The sequence below is a fragment of the Pinus tabuliformis genome, chromosome Q (genome assembly GCF_031772625.1).
Source record: "Pinus tabuliformis cultivar Carrire ecotype Pingquan chromosome Q, CPIR1, whole genome shotgun sequence".
NCBI classification, from domain to species: domain Eukaryota; kingdom Viridiplantae; phylum Streptophyta; class Pinopsida; order Pinales; family Pinaceae; genus Pinus; species Pinus tabuliformis.
This window is the reverse complement of record NC_142296.1, coordinates 917,989,802-918,016,682: the sequence shown is the minus strand read 5'-3', so window position 1 is coordinate 918,016,682 and position 26,881 is coordinate 917,989,802. Positions and strand designations below refer to the sequence as shown.

Sequence of the window (26,881 nt, the reverse complement as noted above, 5' to 3'; positions counted from 1 at the left end):
GAAATGGTCAATGAGACATGTCCGACTTGCAATGGAAAAAACATACAACAACAACAAGAAAGAATCATTCAAAAGGTAATATTCCTAATTAGAATGATTTTCTAGAATTATATGTATATTTTACTACAAACTATTCATTTATTAATATCAATTTTGTTATTTTTTATTTTCATATATCAATATAAAAATAGTTCATTACTTTCTTCAGGAAGATTATGAAAATACCAAATGATCAACGAGATGATATGCGAAACATGCAAATAGGAATGTCCAAAAAAATGTACAAGGAGATGGTCAAAGAAATGGATCTAATTGCATAACAAGAGGAGCCATATCAACAACAACGCATTTCAAATGTATGTAATCATGATTTACTTTTTACATATAAAAAAAAAATTAGCATCAAATATTAATTTTCAAGTATTTTCTTGCAATCCGCTTTGGATAGCTCAATTGGCAATGGCCATGGAAATCAAGTCTCACAGAACCAAAAATCTTGGGTTCAAATCTTGTGTTATCCCCCTCAACCGGGGTGAGAAGTTGGACATGATGAGTATGTACTCCTACCAATCTTACAAAAAAAAGGTATTTTCTTGCAGAAAGTAAAATAAAATGGAACTCATTCAGCACATAAAACAGGACGACAAAGAAGAAAAGGGTTAATATCAAAGTTTGTGAGTAATTGTTAATATTTCCTTATAACAACTAAAGATTTCATTTTTGTACATTTTAACTTATTTTACCACAATCATCCTTGAATGTCTTCACATAGGTGCTAACATACATAAAAGAGCCATCAGAAGAATTGATTGACATTGGGTTAAATATGGGTTGTGAGTCTATGTTGGCATATTGAAAATTAATTGTGGAATTTGTAAGTATCTATGTTGTTTTACTTCTCTGAGTTTATAATTAATAGAACAAAAAAATCCTTTATATTAAATCTATGATTTATAATGGAGTTTAAAACATGCAAGAAACAAAGTATGGAACTACGCCAGCAAAAGACTTGTTGCAACAAGGCATGGGACTTGGTTTTGAAACCATGTGTATAGTTTATGAGTCACTTATTTCTACGGTAGATTATTATTTGATATATATTGATGTATATTATTTATTTCAATTTTCATTATTCTCGCCAATGTAGATACACTCATTACACTTTATTTTTATGTTTGGATATGGAACAAGATCAAGAAAACGAAAACAATCCATGTAATCAACAATTTTTTTCCAAGTAATCCAAGTCATGGAAGTAGCTTAAAAACTTACAACAATTCCAATGAAGAATGATGATCTATTTGGATATCAATGCAACCTATTGTATTTTTTGAAATAATTGTCTATGAAAATCAGACATTTTGTTTAATGTAATGGACATAGTGTCCCAATTGAAAGAAAAGGGATTACCAATAACAATCCCATTTTGTATGAAAAAGAGTCTCTTATTAATATATAATAAAATACATTTTAATTTATTATATTGTGCTATCCAATGTTGTTGTGAAATGTTACACCATTGATTAAATATATGGATTATTAAATATTATAATGAAGAGATGTGGAATTTGATAATATAACAAATTAATCCAAATATCATATACAAATGCACTAATCAAATTTTAATTTATATGAATAGTGTTATAAGATATACGTAAAATTTGCGATGAATAACAGATTTAAAAAATTACAATAATTGCACTATCACAGGTCGATGTTTCCAAAAAAGAGAAAATCTCATACAAAAAACTGGTATGTCCATAACATAAAAATGCACTAGTGTGTTATGTTCTATAAAAGGACCTGACGACATATTTTCTGCATGATCGATGCCTTTTCGTAAAATGACAACGTCGGGGCATTTAGTTCTTTAAGCACCGGTGCATTGTAATTCTTAATGCACTAGTGCTTTCATAGAACTAACGTCTCAGCCCTACAAAATATTATTTTCGGCCCTGGTGCATTATTAAAATTAAAAGCATAAGTACTTTTATATCCATAACGCACTTGTATGTTTATACAAACAATATGCATCGACACTATGAGTTTAAATAAAAGCACTAGGTCTACAATATTTTTTGCGTGCCCCGGTGTTGTTCCCTAAAGAACGCCCCTGTGAGTTTTTGGATATATATGCACTGGGACAATATACATTTCAAGCAACAATGTTCTTTTCATTCAACGCCTTGGTGCTCTTAGTTATGTATGCAACCCTAATGCTTATATATATATAGTGCATTACTGCTACTTGTTCCGTGAAGTACACCGCAAAAAAAACATTCACTAAAACCTCCAACCGCCCATATTTTTTTAATTGTGATGAAGTTCCGTTATAATCTCCACTAAAACATCTGCTATCACAAACAAATGTTTTAGCAGATTTTTTTTTACCATTTTTGCCAATTTTATAACACTAAAAACCTTCGTTAGAAGGTATTTTCCTTGTAGTGATGCTCTACATGACTTAAGATCATAGGTGACTCTCATTGCAACAGATCTAGTCAGGAAGTTGGGGTTGGAATTTCATGATCATCAAAGCCCATATCCATTGTGATGGGTAAATAAAGATGTCAAATTGAAGTTAACAAAATAGTGCAAAATTAGATTTGCTATTAGTGTTGATTTTATTGATGAAGTAGAACTAGATATGATTCCCCTTGGTGTATGTGAGATGAAATATTCATATAAAAATATTTTATTACTTTTTTTCACGACAATTATGAAAATCCCAAATGATCAACGAGCATATATGTGAAACATGCCAATAGGAATGTCCAAAAAAATGTACAAGGATATGGTCAAAGAAATGGAAATAATTGAATCATGGGAGGACCCATCTCAACAACAACTTGCTTCAAATGTATGTAATCAAGATTGAATGTATACACATAAAAAAATAATTTAGCATTAAATATTAATTTTCAAGTATTTTCTTGCAGAAAATAAAATAAAATGGAACTCATTCAAAACAAAAACATGACAACAAGGAAGAAAACGATTAATATCAAAGTTTGTGAGTAATTGTTAATATTTCCTTATAACAAATCAAGGTTTCATTTTTGTATATTTTAAGTTGTTTTACAAAAATCATCCTTGAATATCTTCAAATAGGTGCTAACATACAAAGAAGAGCCATTGAAATAATTGATTGACATTGGGTTAAATATGGGTTGTGAGTATATGTTGGCTTATCAAAAATTAATTGTGGAATTTGTAAGTATCTATGATGTTTTACTTCACTAAATTTATAATTAATAGAACAAAAAAAATCCTTTATATTAAATCTATGATTTATAATGAGGTTTAAAACATGCAAGAAACAAAGTATGGAACTACGTCAGTAGAAGACTTGTTGCAACAACGAATGAGACTTGGTTTTGAAACCATGTGTACAGTTTATGAATTACTTCTTGCTATGGTACATTGCTATTTGATTTACTTTGATGTATATTATTTATTTCAAATTTCATTAATCTCATCAATGTAGATACACTCATTACACTTTATTTTTATGTTTGCAGATGAAACAATATCAAGAAAATGTAAACAATCGACGCAATCAACAAAAAATTCATCCAAATAACCCAAGTCACAGAAGTAACTCGAGCACTGGCAGCAGTCCCAGTGAAGAGTGATAATCTATCTGGATATCAATGCAACATGTTGTATTTTTTGAAATATTTGTTTGTGAAAATAAAACGTTTTGTTTAATGTAATGGACATAGTGTCCCAATTGAAAGACAAGAGGTTACCAATAACAATCCCATTTTGTATGAAAAAGAGCCTCCTATTGATATATAATAAAATACATTTTAATTTATTCTATTATGTTATCCAATGTCACTGTGAAATGTTACACCACTCATTAAATATATGGAAGATTAAATATTATAATGAAGAGATGTGAAATCTGATAATATAATAAATTAATCCAAACATCATATACAAATCCACTAATAAAATTTTAATTTATATGTATAGTGTTATAAGATATATGTCAATTTTTTTATGAATAACAGATTTAAAAATTTACAATATGTTTCCAAAAAACAGAAAATATCATACAAAAAACCGGTGCATCAGTAACATAAAAATGCATCGGTGCCTTTTTGTAAAACGATAGCACCGTGGCATTTAGTTCTTCAAGCACTGGTTTTGTTTGCAATTAACACCCTAGTGCATTGTAATTGTTAACACACTAGTTATTTCATAGAACTAACACGCTGGTCCTACAAAATATTGTTTCCAGCCCTGGTGCATCATTAAAATTAAAAGCACAGGTCATTTTATACCCTTAGCACACCTTTGCGTTTATACAAACAATACACATCAGCACTGCGAGTTTAAATAAAAGCACTAGGTTTGCAATATTTTTTTGCGTGCCCCGGTGTTGTTCCTTAAATAATGCCCCGGGGCATTTTTTGATATTTATGCACCGGGGAAGTATACATTTCAGGAACTGGTGTTCTTTGCATTCAACACCTTGGTTCTTTTAGTTATGTATGCAACCCCGATGCTTTTATATACGTAGTGCACTGGTGCTACTTGTTCCATGAAGTACACCGCAAAACAAACATTCACTAAAACCTCCGACTACCCATATTTTTTCAGTTGTGATGAAGTTCGGTTATAATCTCTACTAAAACATCTTCTATCGTAAACAAATGTTTTAGAGAATGTTTTTCTGACATTTTTTGCCAATTTTATAACACTAAAAACCTTCGTTATAACCTCCACTAGAAGGTATTTTCTTTGTAGTGATGCTCTATTTGACTTAGGATCGTAGGTGAATTTCATTGCAACAGAGCTAGTCAAAGAGTTGGGGTTGGAAATTAATGATCATCCAAGTCCATATCCATTGGGATGGGTAAATAAAGATGTATATTTTAAGGTAACAAAACAATGCAAAATTATATTTGTTATTAGTGTTGATTTTATTGATGAAGTAGAACTATATGTGATTCCCCTTTGTGCATGTGGAGTCATGTTTGGGAGTCCCTACATGTACATGTGATATGAAATATTCATGCAGAGAGACATCCAATATCATTTCATCAAGGATGGAAAATTGTTCACCATCAAAGTGCATAAAGGCAAGTCAAAATTTTCATTAGTAAGTGCCAACCAAACCAATAAATTGATCAGTTCTAGCAAGAAGTACATTTTATTTCTTTTAAGAGAAAATTAGTGTTTAGAAGAGTCAATAAGAGGCAACGCATCCTTCGAGGGGTGTACTAAGAAACAAAAACAACTGGAAGAGTTGCTACATGCATACATGGATGTGTTCCGGGAGCCTAAAGGGTTACCACCTAAGAAGGAAGTGGAGCACGAGATCTAGCTATTGTCGGACTCCCCATTGCCAAACATTAGGTTGTATAGGAAATTTGTTATAGAAGAAAGTGAGGTGAAGAAACAGTTGCAACAGTTATTGGAATAGGGTTTCATCCAACGAGTACATCACCATGTGGGTCACCCGTCATCATTGTGCCAAATAAGGATGGGACTTGGAAGGTGTATATAGATTACAGGGTGTTGAACAAGATACGCTCAAGAACACGTACCCCCTGCCTAGGATAGATGATCTACTAGATCATTTATAACAAGAAAATTCCTTCACCACTATGGACATAAATTCTAAATATCACCAGGTTCGAGTTAGATAAGAAGATACTTGGAATACCGCCTTCAAAAGTAGACAAGGTTTGTATGAGTGGTTATTCATGCCGTTTGGCCTATGCAATGCACCAACTACATTTATGAGATTAATGAATGTTGTATTGCACCCTTTATAGATTCATTTGTTATTGTTTATTTGGATGATATTTTGGTATACAATGCTACTTGAGACGATCACATCTCACATTTAACGCAGGTACTGAAGACATTAAAGAAGCATCAAATACTAGCAAATCTCAAGAATTGTGAGTTTACAAAGAAGTCTTTGGTTTCTTAGGGGTATGTGATAGGTGGAGGAGAGATGAAGATAAATCCTATCAAGATGGAGGCCACCATGAAATGGATGGTTCCTACTAATGTTTCTGAAGTGACAAGTTTAATTAGGGTAGCACAGTAGTTGAGAAAATTTATAGCCTCATTTTCAATAGTAGTAGCACCACTCCATACTGTAACTACAAATGGGAAGAGTTTCCAATGCAGAAAGGGTCCAAGAAAGGCCTTTGAGGAGCTAAAGAAGATCAACCAAGCTCCAATTCTAACACTACTAGACTTGCAACAACCTTTTGAAGTGGATATAGACGTGAGTGGGTATGCTATGGAAGAAGTCTTGGTGCAGGGATGAAGGCTTGTATGCTACCATTCTGAAGTATTTAATGGGGTAGTTCTTAACTAACCTACATACGAAAAGAATTTCTATGTCCTGGTCTAAGCTGTGAAGAAGTGGAAGCATTATCTTATGGGAAAGGAGACAATAATCTACACATATCACCAGCCGCTAAAATACATGTAGGCATAGTGTAAGCTACACCAGACTAAGAATTATGAGTGTATGTGGTTTCTACATTAGTTTCATTTAGTGATTAAGTTCAAGAAGGGTATTACAAACAAGTTGGCCAACATGATTTCAAGGCCACCCACATCAAATATTAGCTTTGAGAACTCTGATGCACATAGAGCCATTCACCTATGATATATATATATATATATATAGAGAGGCATATTCAGAGGATGGGGACTTCAGGGAGGTGTTTTAGGAGTTGCAGATTCATAGTCACATGCATGATGCCAATTACACCATTGAATACCATCTAGAGGATGGGTTGCTCTACAGGCTAGATAAGCTATGTTCTCCTAAAGGTGAGTGATTGTATCTTATTAGAGAGGCTCACACCTCTAAGGCTGCAAGGCACTTTGGTGTAGGGAATATAATGGCCAACTTGCATAGGTATACGTATTGGCCCAAGATGCAAGAGCAGGTAGCTAGATTCATAAGAGGATGCATGATTTGTTGTACCATCAAGCCTAGCAACAAGAAACATGGTCTATACCATCCCTTAGTTGTACCCACTCATCCTTGGGAAAGAATTTCCATGGACTTTTTGGGAGGTTTACCAACAATCAGGAAGGAACGTGACTACCTATTCGTGGTACTTAGTCGGTTCAACAAGATGTGTGTTCTGTTGCCCTGTAAAAATACCATCAATGGGCAAGAAATAACAAACTTGTAGTTTGTACACGTCTGGGTACACTTTGGCATACCAAGGAGCATCAGTTCAGATAGGGACACAAGATTTATCAATGCATATTGGAATACATTATGGGATAAGATGAACACAAAGTTTAAGAGGTCTACAAAATTCCATCCACAAACAGATAGATAGACAAAAGTAGTCAATAGGACTTTATTGCAGCTAATACGAGGATATAAGTAGAATCACCCGAAGAACTAGGATGAAATTGTAGCAACCCTAGGTTCCATGTAAATAAAAGGACATTATAAAGGTAAAAATAAAACCAAGGTCATGGGACGTGTATTCCAAGATGAATGAGGGGAAAAACATCACATTGGGATCCACTTGCGGTTAATTATTTATTATTGGTTATGGAAATTGGCATTGGAATTTGCAAGAGGAAAAATACAATAAAATACAAATGATTTATTACAGGCTAGCAAAGAACATGTGGCATGGATGTAAAAGAAATTAAGGAAAATGAAATAAATTCCATGCAAGGGAAAAATGAAAAATTTGCATGCAAGGGAAAATGAAGAAAAATAAAAGGAAAAGAAAAGAAATGGGAGAGAGGACATTCATTCATTCGCTTTTGGGAGAAAATCAAGACATAACACTACAACAAAAGAGAGAGAGAAGAGAACTTGGACACAAGCAATGAACGAGTAAGGAAAGAAAGGATCGCGAGAGGAATTTGTGGGCAACCAAGAAGAAGATTTGGATAGCAGCAAGAAAGGGTATAAAATAGTTGTGGAATTGTAGGTAACAATGTGCATGTTTGATTATCTTGCTGGAATTCGAATGCATGGTTCATGCATTGGTTTGTTGGTTATTTTGTTGTCATTTGCATGGGATTTGCCTGGATTGACAGTCATGTACAACCTTTCCTTATGCCATTTCCTGGATAGCCATGATGTAGTGGGTTCCCTATTTGGTTGAGCTTTGGATTGCCGGTAGATTTTGGATCCTAGTTGAGGTGGTCTCAATGTGGAGATGGTTTTCTTCGGGAAGCTCTTGAAAGGTGGGTGAAGACAGGAAAATTCCTTTGGGTATGGTGAAGAAATTATGAGGCATCCAAGCTTGTATTGGTTTTGGTGATTTCTGGACCTAGTATTGGATGAAATCACTGTGGTATGAGGGTAGAGTTGGCTTCCTTTGGATTTCCTGTATGGTTATGTTTTGGTTTATCCCATGTGATCCCACATTCATGCTTGTAATATGGCACGGGGGTGATTGGGCTAGAAGAGAGAATTGGTTCAACCCAAATATATGGTTGGGTGGTACGTGGAAGTCCTTGACTTGGTTGGAACTATACATATGTTATTATGTGTTATTATTTAATGAGATCAATGAGCACAAGTTTTGGTTTATTGTGTGAATATATGACTAGTTTTTCATGGCTTCATTCTGGTTAAATGTTGGTTACATGCATGGTATATTTCTTATTATATGAATTTCTCTTGTTATTGATCTTGCTCATGGTTTGATAGGCTCTTTAATAGTTTATATGAGTGCATGAGATAATATGGGTTTGTTACAACTAGTATGAGAGGGAAGTAAGCCTTCTTGATGAACATCTGATGAAACTAAGGTAGACAGTGAACAAATTATGCATTCATGACTACAAATACTATGTTTACAATGTGTTTGTCTAAATGATTAATATGTGTTTGGAAAGCTTGAATAAGAACAAGACTTAGAAACAAAGCATGAATACTTGTACTTATCATTGACATATTTATGGAGAATTATGGGTAGTTGGCCTGTAGGCTAGGCCTAAAATTCTGGAACCAAGTCTGTCGTCGCATGCACAGAAAGAGGAAATTTCAGCAATAGCCACATGGAGGATGGGTTATGCCTACGGTTGGAGGCCTCTAACTGCTCTGACAAGCTTACATGCATGCGGTTGGGTTGTAAGCTAGGTCAGAAAGTGGTTCTAGCTTAGGGAAAAGGTCACCAATGAAAATTGTCTAACATTTGGGTGATCATGTGTCTTTGAGTGTTGCAGTAAGTATGGATAAGTAGACCTCATTTCCATAATTGAATCTTGGAGGTTGGGTCATGCGTAGTAACTCTCAGCTCATGTTTACCCCAGTAAGCTTGTAAAAATGGGTAAATGTAGGGTGGGGTGTTACAAAAGTATAGTATATATACAACACTCTTACAACAAAGTAGTTCACACTTCTACTCGTAAGTCTCGATTTGAAACTTATTTTGGATATTTGTTTCCTTCACCACTGGATATCGCATATGGGAAAGAAGGAAGAGAGAGGGAGGATCTTACAAGGGATGCCTTGAGGGCTTAAAAGTTTGTAGAAAATACCAAGCAGATCCATATATAGGTACAAGAGATGTGCTACAAAATTTATAGGATAAATATAAGGTCAGACATGATCAACACAAAACAAAGAACACGTTCAAGGTGGGAGACAGAGTAAGGCTACAGTTGAACAAGGAGAGGCTACAGGGTCTTCGTAATAAAATTAAGGCTCTACGATATGGTCCGTTCGAGATACAGGAAAAGGTGGGTGATAATGCCTATCAACTCAATTTACCACCATATATGCACATTTACTTAGTTGTGAATGTAAATAAACTAAAACCCCGTGAGCCTTCCATGCTAGATTAGGAAGAGGAACAAATCCTACCTTCTGTGGAGGATCTGGCACTAGATGCTCAGGAAGAGTTGAAAAAAGATACATTTTTGCAAAGGAGGTACAGAACTATAAGACATGGAAAGCATGAAGTTTGGAAAATTGGGTTGAAAGGAAAACTTTTAGGCAAAGCTAAATGGTACACTCGAGAGAAGGTGGAGGAAAAATTTCCTCACCTCATTCAATAAAAAAAATTGGGGACAATTAGCCTCCCAAAATGGAGAGGTGTGATTCAAATTGGATCATTATTTTTTTTTTCATCCATCTTGATGCTTTCAAAGTGGAAAAAGTGGAGGAATCAACTCATAGGACCCTTATTACCGGTGGGACCCAATTTGGCAAATTGGGGTCTGAAACCTTACGGGAGCATTTGAGGCATCAAACGATGTTTTTTGGGGAAAAATTTTTTCCATTTTAGTGTCACACATTCTTTTCCTTTTCCACACATAGAGATATTTCTAATGGCACAAGGATCGTGTCAATCAAAGTCCGTGTGCACAATTTATGCCACTCAAAAGTTGACCTTCCTATTTTCACCACCATAATTCAAGAGGATGCCACATTAGCCCCCATAATTCATGGAAAAGGGGCTAGCCACATGATTATGATGAAGAAGACTCTAGAAAAGTCTATATTGTAACTTTGGTTAAGAGTTGAGGTAGTCAAACCTAACCACTAGTAGGCTATCAGGTTGTGTTATAACTAGACCACTAGGAGGAAAAGGGGTTCCATTCTTTCGAGTGTATTTGTTCCATAGTTGAGAAAAAATTAACTGAGAGGGATAGGAGATAGAGCACATAGAGAGGATTTGTGCACTGTAGTAACCCACGGGTCATAGGCCATACTTCTTTGTACTCGCAACCATTTTCTATTCAAAGAAATATAGTAGAGCAACCTCACTTTCTAGCTAGTTTTTTCTCCTGAAAGGTTTTCCTAGGTCATATCTTGTGTCAAATGTGTTTGTGAGCTTTTATTTCGATGTTCTCTATTTTCTGCATAATTTTAATTCACATGCATACACTATTAACATTAATTTATAGATCCAGAAATCTTAAAAGAAATAAAATTGTAATAGTGTAGAATTTCAAATTTCAAATATAATTTTATCATATTTGTTATGACAAACTGTCGAGTGGAATATCCATGGAAATTTATGGATCACTGAGGCATCTTAGTCATTGGTGTAAAAAATGTTTTTGTAATATTTTACAAAATACAAAGTGTCATTTTTATTTCAATTTCTAGCCATATTTAGAGCTAACATCTATGGTTTTAGGTTTTGTTGTGTGTTCTTTTATTGCAAAAAATTGTTGTAATTCAATCTCTATTTTACTCATGTTATACCCCTTCATTTTTCACTTTATTATCATGGATCTTGGGGCTATTATTTATTGTTGCTATAAACCAATTTATTGTTGCAATTTTCTATTTGACAAGCTAGTTTGCGACAACACTGTGTAATTTTCAGATCTTGTGCATTTGAGGACTTTCCTTGAGCTCAATCTAGTTTACCTAAAGCCATTTGAATAGCCATAGGACCCTTTGAATTAAAATATTGAAATTACCTTCAATATCCATCATAAACCCTAATTGTTTGATCCTCTTGATTAGTGGTGATACAAGTAGAAGCCTTACAAGATTGTTGACTTGGTTTAACTAGGTCATCAGATCCCTAAGATCTACTAAGAAAACCTCCATTCTATTGAATTGTGTCCATCTTTAAAACAAGAGTAGTAATTGCTAAAGTGATAATGGTGACTATCCCATATTACTCTTTGTCTTAATCACCTAATAAAACTTTTCCACAAAATGCACAATATATATATCTATATATATATATATATATATATATATATATATATATATATATATGAATATATCTACCTTATCAGACACTTAGACATAAACTCTTTATATAAATATATTGTATTCAAATGTCATTCACAACCGCATAGATCCACTACCTTAATAATATTCTCGAACTAGTCAAATGAGGGAGACAACACCACTACAATGGCAATTGCAAAAGGGATCTTTCAATATTTTTTTTTTTTTTCAGAAGAAAAAGCATCATATTGATTATATTATGATTATGGTAAATACCGAGGTGGTATGTACAATACATCTGGAGGAAACAGTGCAAGAAATATACCTCAGAACTCTGAGAAAGAGAGCATCAAAAAAACATTTGGGCTCATGAAAACATAGCAGATATTTAGTACAAAAATAACCGGCTATTCAGAAAAATAGATGGAGACAGAGTTCCAAAGAGATAGGCCATATAACAACAAAAACAGTAATTCTGCAAGTGTTTATGAATCGGGCATAGAGAAAGGTTGGATCTCGTATGCGTAGGAATCCATCGTGATGATCAGATGCCAGATACCGATAGGAGAGTTCAACCCTTGTTTTGATAGAGCATCCGCTTGCACGTTTTGGTTTCTCTTAATATGAGCAATAGGGAAAGAGACAGAGTCCCATAGTGATGTAATCCTATGAAGCCATCCTGTTAGGTTATCCTTTGTAATTTTATGTATTCCATTCACATGATCTATAATAGTCTTTGAATCCCCATATACTTTTATAGGCCCAAATTCCATGAAGGAACAGAAGAAGAGCAGGCCATGCAGGGCCATGGCCTCTGCCTTGTTATTAGTACCTCTGCCACCATTCCAGAAAATAGAAAAGTGATGATCCTTTGAAAAAGCAATGAAGACTCCGCAAGCGCAATTTCCGTCCTTTGCCGCACCATCAAAGTGTGCTCTAGGAAATAAAAGCGGAAGTGAGGGAGAGGGAGCCATATGCTGAATTTTCTGTTGAGGCATGTTTTGATTGTAGGAGAAATAAGATGGGATAATCTTGTCTATAATACTTCCAAAGGCCTCACTGTTGTTTTGAAAGATTTTATTGTTCCGCCACTTCCAAATGAACCAAATAGTAATCATAGGGATGGAACACCAGTCAGGTCTAAGAGCGCCCCAGCATTCGAAAGCCTCTCTGATTGATGGATGTGAAGCAACCGGAAAGCCAAAGAAAGTAGCCAGATACCTCCAGATAAGCTGTGTCTGTGGGCAGAGTAGAAACATATGCAGGTTGTCTTCAGAATTGTCAAGGCAGATCATGCAGATCGATGGACCCTGCCAGTTCCTTCTTTGTAAATTGTTCCAAGTGAGATTCCTATTATGATATACGAGCCAAGAGAATAAGATGATTTTTGTAGGGCAGCAGACCTTCCATAAGGCGAAAGGAAAAGTATTCCGTGAGGGATCCCTGAGTTGATTCAACAGTGTTAAATATATGTCTCTTACCTGGATATTGCACGATCCTTTCTTAGCCTGCCACCCTAAAATATCTCTGTCTGCAGATTTATAAAGACCCACGCACTTCATATTCCAAGTGGTGTTGTTCCATTGGGCTGCCAGGATACCATCAATGCCCAGATCTTGACCCGTTTTCCATATCGGGATGGCGTCCTTCCATCCAGCAATAGCCTGAGCCCAGAAGAATATACCCTTTTGATGGAGAAAACTGAGAAGCTGAGGGTCAATAATTGGATCCGAATCAATTCCCATGATGGGATCCAGCCCAATCAGGATTTTGTTGCCGGTATGAAATTTCCATATAAAATTTCTGCGGAAAAAAGGCAGAATTTTCTGAAAGCTTCTCCAAATCACTGAGCCTTGAGCGGGCCAAGAGAGGCCCCTCCTATACCAGATGGAAATATCTTCGTCGCCAAGGTATTTCGATTTGATGATATGGCTCCATAGGTTTGACCCGAATATCGCCCGCCATAGCGATTTACATAAGAGGGCTTTTCCAAAAATGTGGAGGTTCATGATGCCCCAGCCTCCAAGTCGTTTGGGAAGAGAGATGAGTTCCAGCCTTGAGAGGTGAAATTTGCTTCTATCCTTACTGCCGCCCCAGATGAAGGAGGCCATTAAGCTGTTTAATTTATTTATAATAGACGATGGGATATAAAACAAATGAGCCCAGTAAACACAGATTTGAGCCAAAACCGCCTGAGATAATACTGTCCTGCCTGCAAGTGTTAAGCATTTACATTCCCATCCTTGAATCCTCTTGTAAAATATGTTAATGATCCAAGACCAGTCCAAAGAATTGTATCCCGTGGGCTTAAGATGATATCCCAAGTATTTTAGCCCGTCCTTGATGGAGGTCGCCTGAATATTGAAGAGCTGGGAGATATATACCATTTCTCCATATTCATCTTTGCCAAAGTGGAAAGAGGATTTGCTTGCATTGACATAGAGACCAGTGGCTCTTTGAAATAGCAGAATAATTTCATGCATAACATGCCAGGTGAACCTGCACAGTCTAGCAAACAACAGAATATCATCCACAAAGAGATTATGAGAGTGAAAATTACCTCTGGAGATGACCAGGGGATCAATTTTTCCTTCATTGACCGCATTCTTGATGTGAAGACTAAGGGAATCCATGACCAGGATAAATAAAATAGGGGATAAGGAGCATCCTTGTCGAAGACCTCTTCCAGCCGGGAAAAAAGGGGTGGGCAGCCCATTAACAAGGATTGCATAATTGACACCTTCCACGCAAGACATGATCCATTTAGTGCACCTGTCATTGAGTCCAATTTTGATGAGCAGACATCTGAGGAAGCTCCAATCAAGGCAGTCGTATGCCCTTTTTAAATCGATCTTGAGGATGGCAGCTTCTATATTTTTAGATTGTATAGAGTGCATAGCTTCCTGAGTTATAGCAACAGCTTCAAGGATGTTCCTTCCACACAGGAATCCATGTTGTTCCATTGAAATATGCTCTGATAGTTTTCCTCAGATTCTCTCTGCAATAATCAGCAAAAGAGGAGTCCTTTTTTTTGGGATCAGCGCAATGTAGGTGGAAGAAATATATGGATGGATTTTCCCTTGAGTTCTGATCTCTTCAGCCATACCAAGTATGTCATTCTTCATAATGTTGAAAAAGTAGATAAAAATGTCTATGGACTAGCCATCTGGGCCGGGGCATTTGTCCTTTTTGAAGGACTTCATGACAGCAAGAACCTCCTACTCTGAAATCTCAGCAAAGAGCCTTTCATTATCATCCTCGTTGAAGATATTTGAAAAAGGACTGATACCCCACAAAATATTGTTAATTTCCCTGTCCTCCTCTCGTTTGTATGCCTTTTTGAAAAAGTTGACAGCTTCGCTTGCAATGTCTTCTTGTGAGTACAGTAAAGAGCCGGCTTCATTTTTGATTTGCCATATGGAATTGACTGCTCTTCTTTTGCTAGCAAATCGGTGAAAGAACTTAGTGTTCTTGTCACCTTCTTTCATCCATGTGATTCGACTCTTAAGCTTCCAAGTGATTGCTTCAATGTTCAACATATGTTGTTTCTTCTTTTCAAGTGCCCATATCCGGGACTGTTGATTCCATGACATGGATTGAGTCTTCATGCTCTCGGCTAATACAACAAGCTCCTTTTCAATCTGTTGCAACTCATAACAGTTTTCCTGTTTTTTCCGAATTTGCCATTCTTTTACCCTGGATTTAAGATTGGACAGTTTGTAAATAAAGAGCTGCGATGGAGAGGACTGTGCAGGAAAATCTGAAGCCGTCCAGTACTCCCGAACCATATTGACGAAAGCTTCGTCTTCCAGCCAATAACGATTAAATTTGAATGGATACCCTTTACGAGCTTTTGAAGACAACCATTGAAGAGAGACCGGCCTATGGTCAGAAATGAAATTCGGGAGAATGTGTGAGGATGGGATACCAAACTTCTCAATCAGCTGTTCGTGCATAATAAATCTGTCCAATCGTTTGGCGATATAGGCCTCACCCAAGCGGCCATTATCCCATGTCGGAGACAATGATTCCGGAGATATATCAACAAAATTGCAGAGCATCATGGCTTCTTTGATTTTCTCCCCAATAGAATCGGCTTTCTTGCCCCTTCCCCAAACTTCGTCTGGCCCCATCGTGCAGTTAAGATCACCCGCTATGAGGAGCGCTTCGTCATCCAAAATACCAGACGCGATGAAAGGTTCCCAAAAGGATGCTCTGTCCTTATAAGGAGCATAAACATTCAAAATATGAATAACGTCGGGACATCCTCTAAAATTAGCAGAAACTAAAATACCTCCAAGGCATCTGAACGATTTTGCAGAGACCCATCTTGGATCCCAAATCACAGCAAGACCACCTGAGAGGCCCGATGCCTCTGTAGCTGCAATATACCAGGCAGGGAGCATTCGCCTGAAGTAAGAGATGGTATCCTGAATATTATGCATAGTTTCCTGTATTAAGATCAACTTGTATGAAGAAGACAAGAATAAACATTTTAGAGCATTGAATTTGGGACTTGCCCCGAGTCCCCTAATATTGATGGATAGAATATTCATCATTTGATATTATTATCGGGCAAATCTACTCTAAGAGGCCCAAAACCAGAGGAAAGATATATAGGAATGTCAACAAGGGACGAATCTTGGAAATCTAGGTGCCGGGATCCCTTGCGACCTCTAAAGTGATGGCTGCCCCTATTAGTTTTCTGGCGAACAGTAATGTTGATTGCAGAATTAGGGCTGATACAAGGTGAAGGAGATTTCTGTGGTTTGTGGGTGGTCAGGGGGAGAAGGTGAAGAGAATTCTTCTGCAGCAGCAAGTCCAAATCGCTTCCGATGGAGTTTGATGGGGATGGTAATGGAGAGAGAGGGGGAGAAACATATTTCATGGGGGCTTTTCCTTTCGAGGCCAAGCGAAATCGAGGGGAGCAACCGGAAGGAGAGCGGATAGGAATGGTGGGGGATCGGACAGCTCTGATGGGCGAAGGGGAAGAGGAAAGGATAAAGTGGGAGGATACTGCCTTTTGGGCAGGGAAGTCCGTTCTATCCATGGAGGGAGGGGGAGCAATCGGGAGATCAGGGGAAGGAGGGGGGGGGGAGATTGATGTGAGAAAAACGGATTACATGCAACGTGCAGATCTCCCACAGAATTTGATCTCTTAGAGGGTTGGGGATCTGGGGCGAGAGGGAGGTACGTTGATAATGTTCCCCAGACATATATGATGAGGATTGGCAAATCTAGTATCGAGCGGGAGGGAGAGACTCTTTCTGGGGAGAGGCATCTATGAAGAGATGGCTATCAATGTTATCATCAGCGGGAGACCCAGAAGAGATGAATGATGTGTTTTTGACTTTGTTGCACTTCTTCCATATCATACCATGATTTTTCCACGGACATTTCTCCTTTAAATGGCCTGTTTTATGACAGAGAGCACACCTAAAAGGCACGCCCCAGTAGTCCAGCCTTTGAGAGGCTGTTAAATTGCCCCATATGAGGTCGAGATGATTCGGAAAACCGCCTCGGTAATCCATTTCGATCAGCAGCCAAACGACCCTCTTATCCTTTGCGCCAACGCAGCTAGGATCAATGTAGACGAACCTCCCAATGGCATTTCCAATGGAGGAGAGAGTCTCCTTCATCCACAATTCAATAGGTAGCGCTGGGAGTTTAACCCAGATGAAATAATTTTGAGGGGTTTTGCGGAGAGGGTCGAACCCTATATACCACCTGTGGAGAGCCAGATAGCTTCGTCCATGGACCCAAGGCAGTTTCCAAATGATGTAGAGATCTTTCACTTTCAGAAAGTGGAAGCTGTACCACCCGCGCATCAAACGGACAATGGTGGGCGTGTAACCAATGAGAGGTCCCCATCGCGATCCTAGCCATTTACGAAGCTAATTATCATCCATATCAGGAAAATGCAGCTTCCCAATTAAAGCCCGCGATTTTAGACTTGCAATACGGTCCGAGAGTTTTGATCTGTCCAAACAAATGGCCGAGGGAGAAGGAGTGATTTTCGCAGGTCGTTGATTAAGTCTGCGACCGGGAGCAGATGGGGAGCCCTCGGAGAGGTTAGATGCATGGAGGGAAGGACAGAGATGTTCCGCCAACTTGGCGCGCCAGTCAGAAGCTTTTTCAGCTCCAACATAAGCAGCCTCAGCATCCATCGCGGCTCGGACCAAATCCGACGTGTCGGATTCTGCGTGAAGGATATCCATAGAAAATCCAATTACGACATCAAGTGAAGGGAGGGTCACGTCCAGAAGGTAGGCAGAAAAAATACCAATCAGCCAGAGTCTGCCTCGGGATCTAGAAAATGCTCCGAAATATGGGAAGCTTTATAAACGAGATCCGGAAGTACATAGCAGATCCGAGGGGATCATACTTGAAAGCCAAAAAATCTCCCAGAATTAATAGGCAGGTGGTAAAAAACACAGATGTAAGGACCAAAAACACAGAAAGGTAGGTAGATATAGTAAAGAAGGTATTATGGAGAAGAGGAATTTGAATGAAGACTGAAAGGGAGTACAACAGGTTCCGATGGGGAGATTGGAAAAAGGAAAACCGGCAGCCTGAAAAACCAGCAGGAGATCGAGAACTGAGAGAGAATACAGTCAAGTGGAGGTTTCCAGTCAGACGATACAGCAACAGACGAACCCAAAAACACACCACCAGTGACCAATTTTCAGACGGACATCAGTGCAGGGTCTAAAAACTACGAAATGGTTTTTGAAATATTCAATAGATGACTGCAAGGGAATTGAGATATCAGACCATGTCATGATAGGGATCAATTAAAAAGCATTGGCAGGCCGGTTCTATGTTAGTTATACATTCATGACTATAACTCTCATCTACCTCACAGAGTATGTGAGGCATTACGCATCAGACAAATACCTGTTAAAACTTGCATAACACAAAAATAAACTTTTATGTATCTAAAGAAAAACAGGGAAAAAAGCTTTCAAACCTGGTGCCGAGCGAGACACGAGAGAAAAACCATACGCCGCGATAGAGAGTAGAGAAGGTTCGTCCTTACCGAAAAGAGAGGAAAACAGAGATAATATGATCCATGGAAGAAACTGAGATGATAAAAAGCTTGTTGGTGAACCCCGCGCCTGTGGGCGCAGGGAAAAAGAAAAAAGTGGGTAATGCAGTCGAAAATTGAGAAAGTAGGTTCAGTGGGAATATGAAGAGATTACAGCCATCATAGAGATGCGGACATGATGGGACCCTGCCACCTGCAGAAAAATTGAGAGCATGGAAATGGTGGAAGGTGGTCGCTGAGAGACGTGGCGGACGGGGACGAGATGGATCGTGCAGATACGGTGAAGGTTATGTTCATTTGTTATACGCACCTACTGACAGAGGATTGGTTTGCCATGGAAAGAGTAAGGCTATAGGCTGGTATCGCGGCGCGGCTCCACTCGGCCCCACTCAAGTTTTCCAAAGCAATTGAACATAATGAACGTGACCTTTCTAACAAAATCAATACCTGCTAATATCGCCATACTGCATTTCCCCTTATCGTACCAACACCACCGAACAAAGCGCCCTGATTCTTTGCTTTGCTTTTGACTATCGTAATTATAATTATTTTTTGACTTGGTTCTATTTCCAAATGGCTTGAATTTATCAAAGACTTTTAATAGTGCCTCGTTGAAGTTTCAATTTTACCCATCAATATAATATTTAACTATATTTAATTAATGAATATTTAAAATTTTTAAGAAGAAATTTGAATTTTTAGAAGAGAATTGTGTAAAAGATTAAATTTATTTAACATTTTGGGTTGACATTTTACTTATCATCAAAGATTTAATAGATAAAGTGTTCATTTAAAATGTTGCATTAACTTAATTTTCTAAACATGGCTCTTCCAAAAATTCTTAACAACATGAAGAACCATAAAAATCTCCAATCACAAATTTTATTTTATTAAAATATAAATAAATAAAAATTAGTTAATTTTTGCTCATAAAATATAGCTTAATTGGCAAATGTATAAAATAATATGTGGATCTATAAAATAATATAGCTTAATTGGCTCTATATATCTTCTCTCTATGTGGATCTGCCACACTTCTTTTTCCATATCAAACATTTTCCATATCAACATAGCTGTACATATGTGTTAGATGAATATAATATAACCATATAGCTTTTTTTCGTGCTTAAAAAAAAATATGTAAAATATGAAATTTAAAATTCAAATCCCATAAATTAAACCCCAGAAAAATAATTAACTTTTTAAAGGTTCCTTTGAGATTAAACTTATTAAATTTAAAATATTTTATAATTTATTATTAATATATAATAAATTAAATAATATAGTATAATGCAATATGAAGTATAATAATAAACACTCGGTTAAGAATATCCTAATTTCTTTTCCAGCCATTATTATTACTTTGGTTTGGCGAGATTTTTTTCCAAATATTTTAAAATTGATTACGAATATTAATTATTTATTTTTTCAACCTGAAATATTATAATTTAAAGCTCACGACAACGCACATAAAATTGATTACAAATTTTAATTATTTATTTTTCCAACCTGAGATATTATAATTTAAAGCTCACGACAACGCACATTAAGATATTGCAATATTTTTATTGAGAAGGATTTACAATTGTTGTATTGAGGCCTCTGTGATCCATATCAAGTTTAAGAGAGATTCTTTCGGCATAAATCACATGATGTTTCATTTGTCGACGCGTTTCGAACCAACTAGTGTGGTTTATCGTAGGACAAGTTGAATGAACAGAGCAGGCTTTGCATGTTAAATAGACCAAAACCTCCAACGGCTATAATCAGGTAACACCTATATTGATAACGGCTAGATTTGACCGGTTAGTTGGGTCATGATAATAACTATTATTTAATTAGATAAGTCACCCCAGTTAGTTATAAAAAGGACCCTTTTTATACCCTCACCATTATACAAATGTATTAAAAATAAACTTTTTATATGGTTCCTGGTGAAATTGAAATTATATGTCTAGTTTGGTTTCCCTAGTGGTAAGCTAAGACGTAAATCAAAGCATCTTGATATATAACAATGATTTGAAGAAATAGAAAATTGTACTTCACAAAAAAAAAAAAAAACATAAACATCAAAAACCAATATAATGTATTATCATGACTTAAGTTATAACTAAGAAGTATACTTATATTGCAATTTATTATGATTTGACTTATTTAAATATCAATTTGTTGGAATATTATAATATGTTATTTAGTAAATTAAAATGGAAATATATATATATATATATATATATATAAAAGAGAGAAAATTAAACAAATACTAAAGAAGTAGTGATTTTGGAATGACACTTATTTCAAGATGAGGTAGTGCTTCTCAAAGTATAAAAATCATTATTTTGAAGTTTTGAGATTTTGCTCATTTTTTACTTTTTCAATAGTAAGTCTTTATATGATTGGATGTAAGAAAATATTGAGTAGATATGTTAATATTACGGTTTCTAGGGTTGGTCTAATATTTATGGGGAAAATGATAAAATAAAAAGATAAATTCTTAAATGTATAGTTTGTTTTCACTCGAAATAGTAAATATACAGATCATTTTCTTTCTTTTTTTAGTGAAAAAATAATATTAACATATTATGTGTCTATGTGTAAGGTTGAGAGATGTTTTTTTAGTTGCAACACACACCCAATGTCTATAATACACTTTCCTCAAAAGCCCTCCTATCTATACATAGGCTATCTAACCACAACACACTTTCATCAAGATCCCTCGTAAAACATTGAACATTATACTTACTTTGAAACAGGAACTATAAATCAGAACGAGAACTCTGCCCAAAAAGCCCCGAAAAAACATGAAAAACAGTGCTAAAAAAGAAAAGTGTGTATACTAGAACAATGTTTTTTTTTTAGGGTCAATTTTGAACATGCTTTAAAAATGGTAGTGAGAACGAATTTTTTGTGCAAAAATTGTGCAAAAACCAGCCTGAAAATGAAAAGTGTTAATAATGGAACGATGGATTTTTTTTTGGGTTAATTTTCAACATTTTAAAAAAATGCCAGTAAAACCAAATTTTTATCTGCAAAAAACACCCCCAAAAAGAAAAGTGTTGATGCTCGAATAACAGTTTTTTTTTTTTTTTCTTTTTTTTTTGGTAAATTTTCAACATTTTGAAATATTGGTGTAAATGATTTTGTTATGACTCTGAAAAACATTAAAATTTCAAAAAAATAATGAAAACATAAAATTAGAAATAAAAACAAAAATAAAAACAATGAAAAAAAACACAAAAAAAAAATAAAAAAAAATACCAAAACCGTAAATAAAAATATATATTAAAAAAAAAAAATCAATCATAAAAAATGTAAAAAAAAAAACAAAATTAACCTATAAAATATAAGAATTAAAAAATAAAAATGTAAAGACATAAATAATAAGAAAAACATATTTTCAAAAAAATAACTTTTTTTTTTTTAATGTGGTAAACTACAAAGAAAAAAAAAAAAAACTATAAAATTAAGTAAAAATAGGAAATTTTAAAAAATCATTAAGAAAAATTAAACTAAATTAAAAACAAACTAGATTAAAAAAAATAACAAAAAAAACCGAAAAAAAAAAAAAAAAAAACAAAACAAAACAAAAAAAAAAAAAAAACAAAAAACAAAAAACAAAAAACAAAACAAAACTAAAAAATTCAAATTAAAAACATTTTCAAAAACCCTAAAAAAAAAATGCTGAAATTAAAAATAAAATAAAAACCCCGAAAACAATTAAAATTTAAAAAAAAATACATATTTTCAAATTAAACATCATTTTCAAAAAAACATTAAAATTAAAAAAAAGCTAAATATATTTTTGATATTTTTTAAAATAACATTTAAAATAGATATATTTTACAAATATATATATATAAAAAAAAACATTTAAAATTAAAATGGAAATATAGATATATATATATATATATATATATATATATATATATATATATATATATATATATATATATGAGAAAATTAAACAAATACTAAAGAAGTAGTGATTTTGGAATGACACTTATTTCAAGATGAGGTAGTGCTTCTCAAAGTATAAAATTTTTATTTTGAAGTTTTGAGATTTTGCTTGTTTTTTACTTTTTCAATAGTAAGCCTTTATATGATTGGATGTAAGAAAATATTGAGTAGATATGTTAATATTACCGGTTTTAGAGTTGGTCTAATATTTATGGGGAAAATGATAAAATAAAAAGATAAATTCTTAAATGTATAGTTTGTTTTCACTTGAAATAGTAAATATACAGATCATTTTCTTTCTTTCTTTTTTAGGGAAAAAATAATATTAACATATTATGTGTCTATGTGTAAGGTTGAGAGATGTTTTTTTTAGTTGCAACACACACCCAATGTCTATAACACACTTTCGTCAAAAGCCCTCCTATCTATACATAGGCTATCTAACCACAACACACTTTCATCAAGATCCCTCCTAAAACATTGAACATTATACTTTGTAAATGAACTAAGCACTACAATTCAACCAAGCCAATAACTCTCTCTAAAAGGTGATCATTGGAACAACACAATAAGGTTGTCACATTGAATGTATGAGGCCAAGGGATACCTTTTTCTCTCGCAATGGACACACCCATTGCCTACATAAACTATCTAGTCACATGCCACTCTAGTCATTGAGAGACTCTGTTGGGAGGAAAACATTGAACATTATACTTTGTGAATGGACCATGTGTTATAGCTTTGATAAAGTGAGCCATTGACTCCCTCTAAAAGGGGATCACCAGACTAACATGATTACGTTGTCACCTCCTTTGTATGAGGCCAAGGGACTCATAAACCTACTCAAACTATCTAGCCACACACCAATTTGGTTAAGAGGCTTTCCTAGAAATAAAACTCTGGACATGATACTCTGTGAATGGACAAAGCACTATAGCTCAACTAACTAAGCTATTGACTCTCTATAAAATAGGATCATCATACTATCATGGTAAAGTTGTCACATCCTATCTATAAAGCATACATATATGTTTCTAGTTGCAACTCACACACCCATATGTGTAAAAGCTAATAAATATGTTTTCACTTGTATTTGTATAAGGCTAAAAAAATATGTTTTTGTTTGCAACTCACACACTCATATATAAAAAGCTAAGAAACATGTTTTCACTTGCCATTCATCTCTAACTCCATGAGAGTAAACCATTAAACACAATACTTTATAAATAAGCCAACTAACATAACCTAATCAATTGACTCATGGATTCTTAACCAATTAAACGAACCATTCTTAACCAATTAAACGAACAATTCTCAGGTAAACCAAAATAAATAAAATTTATAGACTCTCTTTCTAAACCCATCCCAACTAAACCCATCTTTTTTTTTTTGTAAGCTGGGGTGGGACCTTTACATTTTTCCGAAATACAACATCAATCGCCTCTGCAGGACTCGAACTTGGGTGGGGGGTGCGACAGCCATCCGCCCCTACCATTACACCATGACTCAGAGATAACCCCACCACGTAAATAGAAAATTAAACATAATATACTTATTAGATTTTGCATAAATAGAAGTCCCATTCGTTAATATTTCTCCTTGCCCTAATGAAGAATTACCTAGTCGTTTGCAATTTAAAATAAGTTATAAATTGGTTAAATTCAGTGCGAATATAATAACATTGTCATGGGTTGTGAGTGCAAGCGGGAACTGAAATTACTTGGAAATGAAGTCACGACAACAAGAAACTTTTAAAATTTATTTCATGGAAATTACAGACTATTAAAAGTCAAGTCATGTCAATTAGACTAAGGGTGTTGTATAATTATTGTAGGTTTTACTTTTAAAATTCAATTCATGGAAATTACAAACTTTTAAAAGTCCAGTCATGGCAATTACAGACTAAGGGTTTTGTATAATTATTCTATGTTTTAAAGCGTTTGTTGGAATTTTACATGGTTTTTAATTATATAATATTTAATTTTGAATAGATAAATAACTTTAGTATTTTGAAAAAGTTTTCGAGAATTTGAATGATATAGATTTCATAGGTCATATGTAATTCATCCAAATTTCTAACAAATTCATCCAACCTAAGACAGGGAGACTACGGCTATAACAAGTACAAACACTCCATTTTAACAAAATCTGAGTGTGGCTCGAAAAATTAGGCGAGCACCTGGTTCTTTTCTCAGTAATGAGTCTATTGGTGGTGACAAATTATTATGCACTGTGACTTGTGATTTAATATTCTGTCAGAGTCTGTTTCTTTAGCATATACTTCCTATTTCTCCTATAAATAGATGCAGAAATTCCAACTAATGTGTGTGATTTTCTGACCTTTCGTCGCTGTTATACTTGCAGAGATTATTGTATCGCAACGGGCAGCGGGAGATGGAGATATGTTGCGTTCCTTCTCCTTTCCTTAGAACGCCACCTCTGTTCTTCTTCTATTTGATTGTATTCGTCATTCCTTTTGGCTTTTCCACACCTCAACTATCTAATCGTACTCATCCTTATCTCTCCAATGCTTCTGATCACGAGGCTCTTCTCGGATTCATGTCTGCGGTGACTACCAATTATCCATCCCAATCATTGCGCACTGTTTGGAAACCCAATGTTTCCTTCTGCGAGTGGAAAGGAGTCATTTGCAGTCCGCGCACACAGCGAGTGCTTTCGCTCAGAGTAGACAGCATGGGATTACAAGGTACAATCCCTCCTCTTCTCGCTAATCTCTCGTTTCTTAGAATGCTCGACCTTCGAAATAACAGTTTTCATGGCTACATTCCCTATCAACTGGGAAGTCTTTTTCGCTTAAAGATGCTTCTCCTGTCTTGGAATCAACTCGAAGGTTCTATTCCGCCCACTCTTGGTGGGTGCCGAAGTCTACAGAACTTGTCTATGCCCTATAACAATTTGAGAGGAAACATTCCGTCCCAACTGTGTGCTCTCCCCAACTTACAATACATTCACTTAGATTTAACAATTTGTCGGGTACAATTCCCGCTTGCTTGGGCAACTTATCCTCTTTGGACTACATCAAATTGAATAGCAACCACCTTCGTGGCCGCATTCCTTCTGAATTAGGTCTCCTAAGTCGAGTCGGCGTCATCAATATGTGGAACAACAGTCTGACAGGTCAAATTCCTTCCTCCTTTTCAAACTGCTCAAGTCTCCGTCAATTGACTCTGGCTGACAACCAATTAACTGGACACATTCCAGCTGATTTATGTAGCGAGAACACTCAGTTGACAGGACTATATCTGTTTGGTAATCAGTTGAGTGGCAGCATTCCCGCTTCCCTCTTCAATTGCACGAAGCTTCGAGTGATTGAATTAGGGAGAAACCAGCTCAGCGGAGTAGTGCCCATGGAATTAGGTAAGTTGACTCAACTCGAGCACCTTTACTTACAAAATAATCAATTGATTAGCGGTAGCACATCAAGCTTGCCCATTCTTACTGCTCTTAGTAACTGTTCCACCCTGCAAGCAATAGCGTTATCCCATAATCGTCTCAGGGGACGTTTGCCGTCTTCTATTGATCACCTGTCTAAAAAAATGGATGTCATATACTTGGGCAGCAATGAATTGGCTGGAGAAATACCTCCACAGATTGGAAACCTAACTGGTTTAACATTGCTTGATTTAGACGAGAATTCTTTTACAGGAAGAATCCCTTCTTCACTTAAAAGGCTTCAAAAGATGGAGAGGTTATTTTTAGGATCTAACAATTTACAAGGAACCATCCCAATGGAAATTGGGCAAATCGGAAGTTTAGGGCTCCTACATCTCCATGGAAATAATCTCTCGGGAAGAATCCCCAATTCTCTTGACCGCCTCTTGCAGCTAAGATATCTAAATCTCAATCAGAATCAGTTATCAGGTAATATACCAGCAAGCTTAGGTAATTGTGTGAACTTGGAGCTGCTAGACCTATCATACAACAGGCTCAATGAGTACATACCTCCAGAGATTGCCGGTCTTGCAAATTTAGTTTTCTATTTCAGTCTTTCAAATAATTTCTTACAAGGTCCCCTGCCTTCAGAACTAAGCAAGATGATTATGGTCCAAGCTATAGATATTTCTGCAAATCAGTTAACTGGTGAGATTCCAAGCTCACTTGGAGGCTGCAAAGCATTGAATTACCTTAATCTTTCATGCAATGCACTTGAAGGTACAATTCCAGAACCACTGTGAGAACTTCAAAATCTT

The 26,881-nt window shown here is 35.6% G+C and overlaps 1 protein-coding gene across 1 annotated transcript; it reads right to left on the bottom strand.

Moving 5' to 3' along the window:
* Positions 1-14,886: 14,886 nt before the first annotated feature.
* LOC149222452 (uncharacterized) lies at positions 14,887-16,113 on the bottom strand. The gene has a single exon (XM_089387601.1). The coding sequence runs from the start codon at positions 16,111-16,113 to the stop codon at positions 14,887-14,889; it is 1,227 nt and encodes a 408-aa protein (XP_089243727.1).
* Positions 16,114-26,881: the final 10,768 nt, after the last annotated feature.

Bases quoted from the DNA above. Each gene is read 5' to 3' on its own strand.
- LOC149222452 (XM_089387601.1), bottom strand. From the start codon at position 16,113: ATGCATAATATTCAGGATACCATCTCTTACTTCAGGCGAATGCTCCCT.